Raw genomic sequence first — 13,168 nt, 5'->3', positions numbered from 1 at the left:
CAAAAAGAGATAAAGGCACCTATCAGGTAAAATAGTGGGATTATAATAAAAGTTTCTTCATTCTCATGGAAACGAGGAATAATATGAAGGAACAGTTTTGAACATTTTACAACGTATTTAATTTTATAGGTAAGTAACAGGTCTCCAACGACTGTGTTTTCTCACCTACAAAAACCCAGTTAACGGTTTAGAGTTGTATAACTGTTGTTCATCCACACAGAAAGATGTTAAATCATCAAAAAGGTAAATGATAATTTATATTCCACTCTTAATCCCTTGCAAAAATTTACACTAACTATAGTGAAAGTAATAATTGCTCTCAGTTGAAGAAAATATTCAAATAGCAGCAGTGAAAGGAGGATAAATATTCTCTTTTGCAAAGAGCTAGAGTTCAGTGACAACTGTGAAAGGAAAACTAGACCGTTGACCTCCTTTTTTGCAGTCAATACACTTTCGTTTTGCAGTCTAGTATTTGTAACAGCTTTACTGTTGTACGTTTATTTTAATACCTACGCTTGTTTTTTGTATTATTTTCTTTTCTCTGTGCGTGACGTATATTCTTTGTTGTGTGTTACGCAAGTCCTGCCTTTTTTCGAAACTTGTAGAGAATTCTTGAAAGTGAAAATCAAAAATATTTGTTTACTAAAACATTGTTGAAAGTTTTACAAACTCGATGATTCACATAAAAAGCAACTAGCCAAAAGAAGGAAGAGTATTATTATTATTGGACGACTACAGTCAGTGGCCTAGGAAGTTATAATCGTGATTAACGCTTATTAATACGAAGCTACGGAGTTTGACTAGGAGCATTTATAGGTTTGGAACATTACAAACCGTTCAACTTCAGTGAATTACTTCGGAAGTTAGAGTTTCTACGAGGACATTAAATAAGAAGTGAGCTTCTAATCGGTGTGAGGCTAGCCAAGAAAGACATCGTTACCTTATGCAAGGTATAACAAAATCAACTCAATTAATTTGCTCGTCATGGACCTGAATCGTCGATGAATTATTCAGTTCTGTACCGGATATAAGACTCAGTATTGTTTGTGTGTAAAATTCTTGTATATGAACCATCATTTGTAATAACTATTAGTAACATTCGTTATAATAAAATGTCTTATCTTTTGTTTGTATATTAAAATATATTAGTGTTAAAAAAGAAAGTTGTGTGTATCAATATTGTTGGCAAATATTATAACTTTAATACATATTAACATTTAAAATTCGTTCTAAATCTAAATTCAAATTTCCAATTATTTGAAATAGTAATACGTAACATGTATAACATAATAAATCGGAAACTCGATTATATTATAAATTGTAATGCGTAACATATTCTTTTACTTAGTCATGAAAGACTGAAACATTGTAAATGTTTTCATTCTCTCTTCTCTTTATACACACGACAGATGTGATATCTCAAACCTAACACTTTATTCAAGCACAGTAACTACTGAAGTTACTTTTATAATTTGTTTTATCAAATAATTACATAAAATTTAAGTTGTATTTGTTATTATGAAGTGGTACTATCACTCCACACTGTTTACAGTTCTTGGTTGATACTTACACAAAACATGTAGAATTTTTAACTGATCCTTTAACGAGATTTATTGCATGCTGATAGGATGATGTTATTATTTAATCAAAAAGTTTTCTTTAGTAAATCAACCAAACACAAATGTGATAAATATGTCACATAAGTTTATAATAAAGCAAATATCAAATTAATTAAACAAACATTGTGTTCTGGATTGTTTTCTTAATTTCTAAGCTGTTTGTTTTAGCTTGTACCTTCAAAGTTCTGTAGTGCTTCAAGTACATAATGTTACGTACTATTATTTTATTTCAGACCAATTTACCATTTATTACTTTATGTACGCTATATATTACAACTTTAAATAACCGGAATTTAACTTTTAGTTTAGTGGTTAATCAAATGTTAATATTTATTAAATTTATATTATTTGCCAACAAGATTGATACACACAATTTGCTTTTTAACACAAATATATTTTAATACACAAATAAAAAAATACAATTCAAAATAACGGTTATTACTAATAGTTATTACAAATGATGATTTATGTACAACCATTTTACAATGTCACAGACAACGCAGGGTCTTAGATCCTGTCTAGAGCTACATATTTTATCAACGATCTAAGTCCACTCTGAACAAATTAATTCTGAGTTAATACTATTGAACATCGCTTAAACTAGCTAGCTGTTGTTTCTTGATTGGCCTCACACTTAGTACAAGTTGATTCGCTACAACGAAGATATTTGTCTTCGTATAAATTCTAGTGTCCGAATTAATTCACTGAAGTTGAACGGTTTGTAAAGATCGAAATCTATAATGTTCCTGGTCCAGTTCTGTAGTTTTTCCTATTAATAGACGTTAATCACAGATATAGCTTTCTAGGCCTATAGCGTACTGACTTTAGCTGTCCAATAATATTCTTCTCTTTCTCTCGGCTGACTGCTTTTTATACAAATCCCGCGAGAGTCTATTACTAGTATTACATACACATCTAGTACATTGTTTATTCTTACGCACACGAACGTTCCATAAATTTCGGGAACATACGGGACTTGCGCAATATATAGTCAATAATACGAGGGCTGTTCAAAAAATACGCGGACTGTTTGAATTGCGCGGCTCCAGTTGGTTCCAGGGAAATCCGCTTGGTGTCGCTTGCTGTGAAATTTTGTGTTAAACTTGGAAAATCTGCGATTGAAACTTTTGCTATGCTTAACACGGCTTACGGTGATGTTGCTATGAAGCGTACGGCATGTTTCAAGTGGCATGAACGTTTTAAGGATGGTCGACAGTCCATTGAAGATGATGAGCGTCCTGGACGTCCTTCCACGTCAACTGACGACCCACACGTCGACAAAATCTACACCCTGGTGCGGGCAAATTGACGTCTGACTGTCAGGGAGCTTGCTGAAGAGTGTGGGATATCAGTTGGATTTTGTTACGAGATTTTGACCGAAAAATTGAAGATGCACCGCGTTGCTGCGAAATTCAGCCCTCAGAACTCGTGAGTTTTTGGCCAAACACTCGATCACTGTTCTTCCCCACCCCCCTCTACTCACCTGACCTTGCTCCTTGCGATTGTTTCTTGTTCCCCAAACTCAAAAGACTCTTGAAAGGAAGAAGATTTGAGACGATTTCCGAGATTAAGGCAAATGCGACGAAGGAACTGGAGGACATTACAAAAGAAGCGTACCAGGACTGTTTCAACAAGTGGAAACACCGTTGGGATAAATGTGTGCGTTGGGGAGGAAAGTACTTTGAAGGGGTCCCAGACCTGTAACTTCTAAATAAAGTACATTTTGTTTTATGACGTCAGTCCGCGTATTTTTTGAACAGATCTCGTATACGTCACATGCAAAAAAAAAACTATACGAAACCAAGCATAGGTATTATAATAAATGTGGTAAGTCCGTTATAATAACACATAGAGCTAGAGCAACATTTTTGATATTGTTATTATGGCTTTGACTATTCCACTTATTGGTGAAACAGTGTTAATGGGTTTGTTTCCTCTACCAGCCATGTTTCATCAGCTTGTGTAACAAACATATTCATCCTTCAAGTCAGGGAAGACTTGAAGCTGTCTCAGTTCTAATTGGGTAAAGAAGCTGTCAAGTATAACACAGCGATGTCTGATCGTTGGCTCTTCAAAGGTTCTTTTACTCACGTTGTACCCTTGGTCATGGAACGAAATCTCTATGTTATTTCGCCCCTGTGATATCCATGAGTAAGAATATTTTCACGTGGCTACTAGTAGTCCATAAATATTCAATAATTCCAAAGATTCATTTGACGAATCAAATTGAGAGGCAGAAGTGATGTAATGAAATACAAGATAAAATGTACAAGCCTTTATTGCATATAGTTGTAACTTAACATAAAGACCAAGCGATGGAAACTTTGAAGTAAATTAAAATATCCACTAAAATATAAAAGTTTAATTTAAATAAAGCTGAACATACGGAGTAAATTTAGGTACTTATTTATGGGGGGAGGGGTTTGAAAACGTTCATACTGGTCTACTGGCTTCAAAACTAAAGCAACACATCTTCACGGTTGGCAGACAAAGACCAAAAGGCTCACACTCAATTTCCATAAGCTACAATGGGCTATCTGTGCTCTGCCCACCTCGGGTATCGAAACCCGGTTTTTAGTGGTGTTAGTCCGCAGACATACCGCTATGTCACTGGGAGGCTTGTTTCATTATTCAGTTTAAGCAAACAAAACAAAAAAAAAATGTCGTAGAATAGTCATTTTTAGGAAACAAGCCGAAGAACATAGGATAATCTGCTATGCATTTTTGAAGTACTAATATATATTTAATTTTTTTCAAGCCTTCTCTCTGTGAAAAATATAATATTTTACATACTAGCACAATGCCCAATATGATCGGCTAACTTTGCGTGTAATAAACTGTTTGTTGTTTCTTATTTAAAATTTGTTTCCTACATATTCTCTGCAAATATAAATCTTGATGCAAACATTTCTTTCTCTTCTTAGACATTCAGTATATATGTCCTGATTTTAAAGATAAAAATAAAGAAATCCAGGTGACTATTTATTCGTAATATTTAAACTTTCCTCATTAAGAAAGATTCTTGACGTCACTAACAACTTTTGGTGATTTAAATATTTATCAATTTATAAGGGTTATAATTTCGTGAGAAACATTACAAAAGTACACACTAAGTGTCACAATAATTCAGTACCTGAGAACAGTACTTACAGTTGTTGAAAGGGCTCTAGTTTGGCTTCTTTCTTTGTATTTGTAGGGACTTAGTTGCTTGATAAGTCACGACCTGTGCCTGAGCCGACAGGATCTGCAGGTTTTGTTAGATGGACGACGACAGTCTTTTAATCTTCAGGGCTTTCAACAAGTAAGGGGTCATCTTTTAATTGTGAACTTCCCAAACTCTTTGAGATACCGAAAGGTTAAGGAAGAAGGTCTTTATTTTTTTATTCGTGTATGTTAGTTTAATCGTTGGTTCTAATAGATATATTAATTTGTTTAGTTGGAACTTAACACATACTCGAGAATGAGAGTTACAATACATAGATTCCATGTTTGTATTCTTCAAAACTTTTATCAAATGTTAAATAAGTGGCTCTTAACAGACCTAATCTGCACTTATACCTTTATCAGAGGCGTCTCTAGGCGTTGATATATGAGGCCCATGCCCCGAATCCCAAGTTGGTATCTGGAAAAATCAGAATAGAAAACATAATCCATATCATATTGAAATGTCAAACATTCCGCGCTTCCGAGCCTGAGCCCTGAATCTTAAGTATCTAGCGACGCCTCTGGGCTTTATGTTTGTGTATAAATCATTTGTGTCGGTGCTTAAAGTAGAAACTGTTTGACAACCACAATATATATATGTACACTTGCCGACTTCCAGCAAATATATATATATGTATATATTACAAATTATTTATCGCAAATTGCTTAAGCTACAATCAAGTTTTTTACTTTACAAGCAAACAAAGCGTTTTTTACTTACTAAATGTACAAGTAATTTTTAAAACGTAGTTTGCAAACACTTTAAAACAGTTTTTTAATACAATATCAAACTTTTCATACGCAACTTTAGTCCTCTGAGTTTTACTGTATATGAATATTATCCTCGTTTGTGTTATATCAGTAAAGTGTGTATATCAATTTATCTTTTTTTGTGATAGTGATTTTACAGCTAAGATTTATTGCTATTGTCCGTTTTCTTTAGTGTTCGTCTGAAGTTTTAGTTAACCCATTTTTAGAATACGAATATTCCTTTAAAATAAGCAGTGAGCATTACCGTTACACGTTTACTTGTGTCTAAACTACTATCCCCACTCGCTATATAAAATTATGTATGTTTAGAGCAATATATCATTTTTTCCAGATACGAATTTCTTTCTTTCTTATCAGTTATGTTTAAATCTGTATATGTTTCTTTATCTTTTCTTGTAGGTTTTGCGTGTTGTTTGCACGTGAGCAGATCTTGTTCTGGCGTAATTTTCAAACTTTCTTTGTTGTTTAGGTCGACAACATACTCGGGATTATATCATTAAAATATTGTGTCTATGTTTATAAACAGTCTTCGTAACTTTGATCAATAAAACCAGATTAGATTTATTGGCAAAAAGTTTCTAAATTTTTAGTCTCAACAGTAAACCTAATCAGTAGGTTCTGTCTCTCAACCATAATAATAATACTTTATTTCTCATCTGTTTATCATTTATGTAATGTTGTAAAGAGTATAATAGACTAACTGTTTTATTTGTGACCTCTAGCAGGCCAGAATTTTGTTTTAAGGTTTGAATTATGTTCGTTTTTTTCTAAACAGAAATCTGTGTTTAATTATTGCTTTTAGCTCTACCCAGCCGTAGGGACACAAAGTCATACAGACCTCATTCACGAGCTCGATAGGGCACTGCTTTATCAAAAGTCGTAAGTAGATGGTTAAGAGTATAGGCCGTGTAGCTATTTATCAAAATGTAAATCGATGACTAATCTTGTATAGATGGCAGTTGAAGGTTAGTTCTGTAAACTGTAACTATGTAAAATAACAAAGTTTCTGGCTGGCCATTTTTTAATAAAGCATGTATAAAATTACCAAAAAGAAACGCATGTTACGTATGTATGTATATTAAACACGTTGTTCAGTGCCTTTAAAGTATATTTAAATATTAGGTTGAGGAATAATTCGTGAGCGTTTTTAAATAATTTCATTCAAGCATTACATGCAAGACTATACAATACTTAAATGCATGAACACATTACACCCAAAACATTTATTATGATACTTTATTTCATGTAATACCTAGGTATATAGTATGCATTGTTTTAAACGAAATTGCAAGAAATTAAATGCGAAAAGCAGATGGTGTCGAAAATGCTCGATTTTGTCCACTTGACATTCCATTTAATGAGCTGAAATTGAAAGCAAAAATTAAAGACATGAAAATCAAACACACCATCTATTAGAGCAAAAAATTATCTACCAAATGACATGAAATATTTTGCGAAAGCGTTTCATTTATGAATATATTTTTTAACTTGAAAAAACGCTCACGAATTATTCCTCAACCCAATAGATATATAGATCTTTCGAATGCAGTGGTTTCTAGTCTCCTATCTACCTCTCTTGTTAAAGAATGGTGGTTCTATTTCTCACCAACCTTTTGAAGAAGAATAGTCCACTCTTTGTAAGTCTTTTAAATACAGGTGTTTGAAAAAAGTGAAATATCGGAACTTATAATATTATATATTGATATTTCTTTTGTTTTCGATTATTTACTATATTATTATATTGATCTTTTATTTTGATTTCGTCACGTCAAAAACATTCGAATTTTTTTCCATTGAAAGGAATAGTTCAGCTTTTCTAATAACGCTAGTTTTGTTATTATATATTACAATAAACATTTTCACCAAGAAATAACCACCTTAAAAGCTAGGACACCCAAATGACCCATTAGTTTGGCTTAATTACTGTTAAGTTTTATAATCTTTTAAAAGGTTTGCACTATAATACTGATCATAATTCATTTTAATGTTAATTCTAATAGCTGGCCTCTGCTAACTTCGTTTATGTTCTGAGGTAATTCATGATAAAAGTAGAATACTGCAAGTCATAAATATAATCTTCATTTGTTGTATATACGCTCAGGAGGTCTTAAAGTTAAGCTTGGTTCCATTTCTCTTTGATTACGGTAGCGACCTCTCGCGACATGGAACTGCAGACTTACACGATCTTTCATTAAGACTAGAACTTTACTACAATCGGCATCTTCTGGACCAGGAACTCTCTGACGATGAAATAAAAAGCAGTGTCGCTTGGTGAGTAATGTGAAAGTAGCTGATATGTTAATTTAAAAAATCTCAGTGCTCAAAAAACAGTCATTGAATTGAACGTCGCGTTTGTAACAAAAAATATAATTAACGAATAATCCAAAGACATCCCCAGTTGCACAGCAGTATGTCTGTGGACTTACAGTGCTAGAATTCAGGTTTCGATACCTATGGTGGGCAGAGCACAGATAGCTAATTGTGTTGCTTTGCTTCAAAAACAAACAAACAATATTTTAAAGACCAGCATGGCCAAGATTTAGGGTGCTTGACTCCCAGTCTCAAAATCGCGGATTCGAATCCCCGTCTCACAAAACATTTTACCATTTTAACCGTGGAGGCAGTGTAATATCACGGTTAATCCCACCATTCGTTGGTAAAAGATTAGTTCAAGAGTTGACGGTGGGTGGTGATGAATAGCTGCCTTCTCTGTAGTCTTTCACTGTTAAGTTAGGGACAAATAGCACTCATGTAGCTTTGTGAGGACCTGGCATGGTCAGATGGTTAAGGCAGTCGACTCCTAATCCGAGGGTCGCGGGTTCAATTCCTCGTCGCACCAAACATGCTCGTCCTTTCAGTCAGCGTTATAATGTAACGATCAATCCCACTATTCGTTGGTAAAAGAGTAGCCCAAGATTGGTGATGAGTGGGAATGACTAGCTGCCTTCCCTCTAGTCTTACACTGCAAAATTATGGATGGCTAGCGCAGATAGCCCTCGTGTTTTTGACTTAAAAAAAATGATTAAATATCGTACAAAAACTATTTTAGGGGTATTTTTGTTGTTGTTATTTTTAGAGTTCTATATTTTTTTTCCAGTCATGTATTTTTCAAGAACCCAAACCGATTGCATGGAATGTTATTTATTCTTATTAAGTGCTGTATGATAGTCCCCGAAAGGATATAAGCAAAAATCTATATTACCCTGTGAACTTAAATCTGTGTAACTTGTATATATATACATGTGTGTGATATACACCCACTCACGTAGTGATGTACGTAATATAATATGAGATAACTAATATGTTGTTGTGCATACTCCTATACTCTTGTCATATAGTGTGTTCCTAATCTGTATATTCTCGCGTAAACCTGAGCATTCTTGTACGAAGCTGATATAATTTAATATACAACTAACTCGTGTATTGTTGTGTGCACTCCTGTAGTGCTGTACCGTAACTGATATAACGTGAAAGACAACTAAGCCCTATACTTTCTTGTAGACCCACCTCTTGCTAGAATATAAAGCCAAATGTCACGTCTTTTATGCATCCATGACATGTATTAGGAAAACAAATTAATTCGAATGTTACTTTTGTCATTAGAACACCAGAATGTTTACACTATTGAAAGAATACGACTTTACATGTTTACTACATCACTAATACATACCTCTGTGTTGAAATTAATTAAGATCATGACTAATATTTGACTTTAAAGTATAAAGTTGAAATCGTCTGACGTTCTGTATATTTATTACAATAAAGACACTGAGTTTATGTAATCACTCTCATTCTATATCATAGCCAGGTGGTTAAGGTACTTCACTCGTAATCCCAGGGTCGCAGGTTCAAATCCCCATCACACCAAACATGCTTGCCCTTTCAGCCGTGGAGGCGTTAAAATGTCACGGTCAATCACACTATTAATTGGTAAAAGAGTAGCCCAAAAGTTAGCAGTGGGTGGTGATGACTAGCTGCCTTCCCTCTAGTCTTACACTACTAAATTAGGGACGACTAGCGCAGATAATCCTCGAGTAGCTTTACGCGAAATTCAAAACAAACGAACAAACAAAATATTCCAAATATTTACATGTTCAAAAAGTATCCGACAGACTGTTGTAAGGTGCGTCATCGTTACATATCGCAGGTTCACATTCCATTCAGTTTAGTAAGAACTAAAACAGTAAACTTTATCCTTTATAGTATGTGTAGCTCATTCAGCCAAAGCTTAAAAAGAACAAGTCTCCATTGGACCACTGCTCAACAAAAGTAAGGAGACAGTAGACTGTCAACATTTGCTCTTTGATAAGTATAATTATATATATATATATATCTTCTTTGGTGTTTAGAACTATTCAACTAATTTATCAGTGACTCTCTATGGACTACAGTGCACATTATCAAGTAATTTATTTGCTTCGGTATGTATTGATTACCATGTTCAGTTTCTGGGATGGTTCGGGATATATATGAAGCTACTCTCTACAATGAAAATCCCACGGTTCTTTGTCAGTCAGTATGTTCTTGTTCTTTAAACTATAGGTGCATAAAAATGTTTTCATCAACACTTTGAACTTACGCATTAAGAAATTCTGCAAATAGCATAAAACTAGAGATGGCCCAGAATGGCCAGGTGGTTAAGGCACTCGTAATCCGAGGATCGCGGGTTCGAATTCCTTTCACACCAAACATGCTCACCCTGTCAGCCGTGGGGGCGTTATAATGTGACGGTCAATCTCACTATTTGTTGATAAAAGAATTGCCCAAGAGTTGGCGGCGAGTGGAGATGAATAGCTGCCTTCCCTCTAGTCTTACACTGCAAAATTAGGTACGGCTAGCGTAGATAGCCCTCGTGTATCTTTACGCGAAATTTAAAACAAACCAAACCAACTAGAATACTAAAACCTAATGTAATTCACAAGTATAAACTTACCTCAGAAATTCTGATTATTAGTAATCGAGAAGATGAGCTTTACGTAACTTCTTTATATGTTTGCGTGATTTGTTTTGTTTTCATACTTGATGCTGTCTCTAGATAATTTTTGCGAAGCGTTAGTGAAAATGCCTGAATTTCTCCTATAGTTTGAAATATACTATTGAAGTAAAACCAATAAAAATTTAAAGTATTTGAGAACAATTTTTTGTATGAATAACCGAAGTGATTAAACGTTGAAGCAGATGCTGGTATAGCATAATATAATCCCTACTGAGATTATTAACGGACAGCATACACCAGTGATTCTCGTTCTATATTCATAATTGAGTGGCTCCGAGTCCGAAGCTGAACCTTAAGCAATACTCTACTTATTCCAACCTATCCAACTGTATAATGGATACTTGCTGTTAGCTGAAGATTCGTTGGACTGGCATTATCCCGTCCAGCAAGGGAATGGGTTATCATTCCCATCCGCTCGTATCATTAGAAAGTACGGACTTTTGAAACTAAACTGTGAGGTTAATTTAGGGTTGTTACTATGCACGACAAGTTTCATCTTTGAATATGTGAAAGAGTTTGCTCGTAATTTATTAAACTAAACCTTATGTTCTTATTTTTAAAAGCACAAAACTGTCTGTGTTCCGTAGATTAATAAAATACCTTTAAAACACTTTTAAAGTATTTGATTTACTGTGTTTTTTATCATTCCTTGTCACCATAAACTTATGTAAATAATTGTTTGTTTTGAATTTTCGCGCATAGCTACACGAGGGCTAATTGCGCTAGCCGTCCCTAATTTAGCAGTGTAAGACAAGACGGAAGGCAGCAAGTCATGACCACCCACCATACCTTTTGGGTTGGTCTTTTACCAATGAATAGTGGGATTAACAGTTACAATATGATGCCCCTGCGGTTGGAAATGTAATAGCGATTTTTGAACTCACGACCCTCAGTTAACGAGTCGAGCCCCTAACCACCTGATCTTGCCGATCCTTATGTTAATAAACAAGTATGATGAAAATGCTTTTGTTAGCTGTGTAATCCGTGTACGTCTTATTGAACTTTTGAAAATAAGTTTGTCACATTTGAACAAACAGCCCTCAATCTGTTGTATTGGTCTATGATTTATATAGAAGAATGTTTTGTTGTTGTTTCTTGTTGCCGTTTTTTCCCCGCTTGACTTGTAGTTTGTTCTGTTTATTGTAGGAGGGGAATGAACCTGTCATCACTAATGAACCAACCTTTAGAAAAGCAAGAATCTTACATTCAGGATGACCCAGACTCTTATGCTGGTTAGTAAGTTATAATACGAATGATTGTGCCATGGATGAACACATATATCTTAACGTATAGTGATTTACCAAACCACATTCTGACTAACCTAATTCATAGAGACTTACCCAAAACACCTATTGGTTCATCTAATCTATACTGATTTATTATAGTAATATAAGCTGACCTATTTAAACGTATATCACCGTATATGAACATTTATTAAAATGTATAACAAATAACTTCTAGTGAGTTATCATAACGTCTACTTATTTAAAAAACAGGTTATTCCTATCTGACTACTAACCATAATTTTTAAGAACGATGTTCCAGGTTCGGTGTAAGTTTCCTCCTCTTTCATCGATCGGATAGAAATAATCTTGTAATTTTCACTGCAATCAGCTTATGCGAAATACAGTGAGTTCAATCTTAGACCACATATCTTAAGAAACATTATACAAGTTCTCCATTGTGTGAGTGGCCTAAGGGAATAGCTATGGTTTCGTTTTTCAGTCACTTTTCTTACGAAGTGAGATCAGAAATTTGAAATATTTGGGCTCATGATCTCATGCCAACTTCAAATTATTGTATATTTTCTTGTTAATGATATTGGAAATGTGTCCATCTTTCATACAGTGACTTTTGGTTAGGATTTGTTTTAGCCTTTATTTTGTGAATGAGAACGTTATTTTTTATTTGGTAAGCAGTTTGTTACTGTCTTTCCCAAATATTCTGTTGTGAAAATTTATTCCTGCTGTTTCAAGATACATTGCTTAAAAACTCCGTTGTATAAAAAAAAAAGTTCATTTTAGTCAAACTCCTACACTGGCAATATTACGTTGTCAAATTCCCGTCATTTTCGATGACATACAAGTAATAATACATATAAGTCATTTTTATATCTTTCCCCGTCATATGGCGATGTGTTTACTGACTTACAACGCTAGAAACCGGGTTTCGATATCTGTGGTAGCAGATCACAGATAGCTCATTGTGTATCTTTGCACTTAACTACAAATGGCAAATCAATTGTATAATGTACCAATACCTCTTTGTACGTACAAATTCATATTAATACGCTTCAATATTAATTCTCACTAATATACTTAAATCCATCCCCCTTACCCCCACACACACAAAAGTATCACAGTGGAAGACTTAAAGGTACTGCCAGTTTTGGTGAGAATTGGCTCAGCAGTTCGCTAGTTATAAACGAATACGCACAGACTTTTGTCAAATAATGGTTTACATTACTGTCAAAAGGTGATTCTTTTTTATCTACATATTTTTTCCACTAACACGAGAACATTTCTCCCTTGTTCGTAAATTTGAACTGTTTCTTTTTGTTTAATTTTCTGTCTTGGGC

The 13,168-nt window shown here is 34.2% G+C and overlaps 1 protein-coding gene across 3 annotated transcripts in view; it reads left to right on the top strand.

Moving 5' to 3' along the window:
* Window positions 1-13,168, top strand: part of LOC143237646 (cadherin-like and PC-esterase domain-containing protein 1) — a 165,985-nt gene that overhangs the window by 133,553 nt on the left and 19,264 nt on the right. For all 3 annotated transcript variants that reach the window (XM_076477135.1, XM_076477134.1, XM_076477136.1), the window contains exons 11-14: window positions 4,816-4,920; window positions 6,397-6,473; window positions 7,743-7,865; window positions 11,737-11,822. In XM_076477135.1, coding sequence (XP_076333250.1) covers window positions 4,816-4,920; window positions 6,397-6,473; window positions 7,743-7,865; window positions 11,737-11,822 — 391 coding nt within the window. The remainder of the gene's footprint in view (window positions 1-4,815; window positions 4,921-6,396; window positions 6,474-7,742; window positions 7,866-11,736; window positions 11,823-13,168) is intronic.

This window comes from Tachypleus tridentatus, chromosome 13, assembly GCF_004210375.1.
Source record: "Tachypleus tridentatus isolate NWPU-2018 chromosome 13, ASM421037v1, whole genome shotgun sequence".
Classification (NCBI taxonomy): domain Eukaryota; kingdom Metazoa; phylum Arthropoda; class Merostomata; order Xiphosura; family Limulidae; genus Tachypleus; species Tachypleus tridentatus.
The sequence above is the reverse complement of the archived record's forward strand: the minus strand, read 5'-3'. Positions and strand labels throughout refer to the sequence as shown.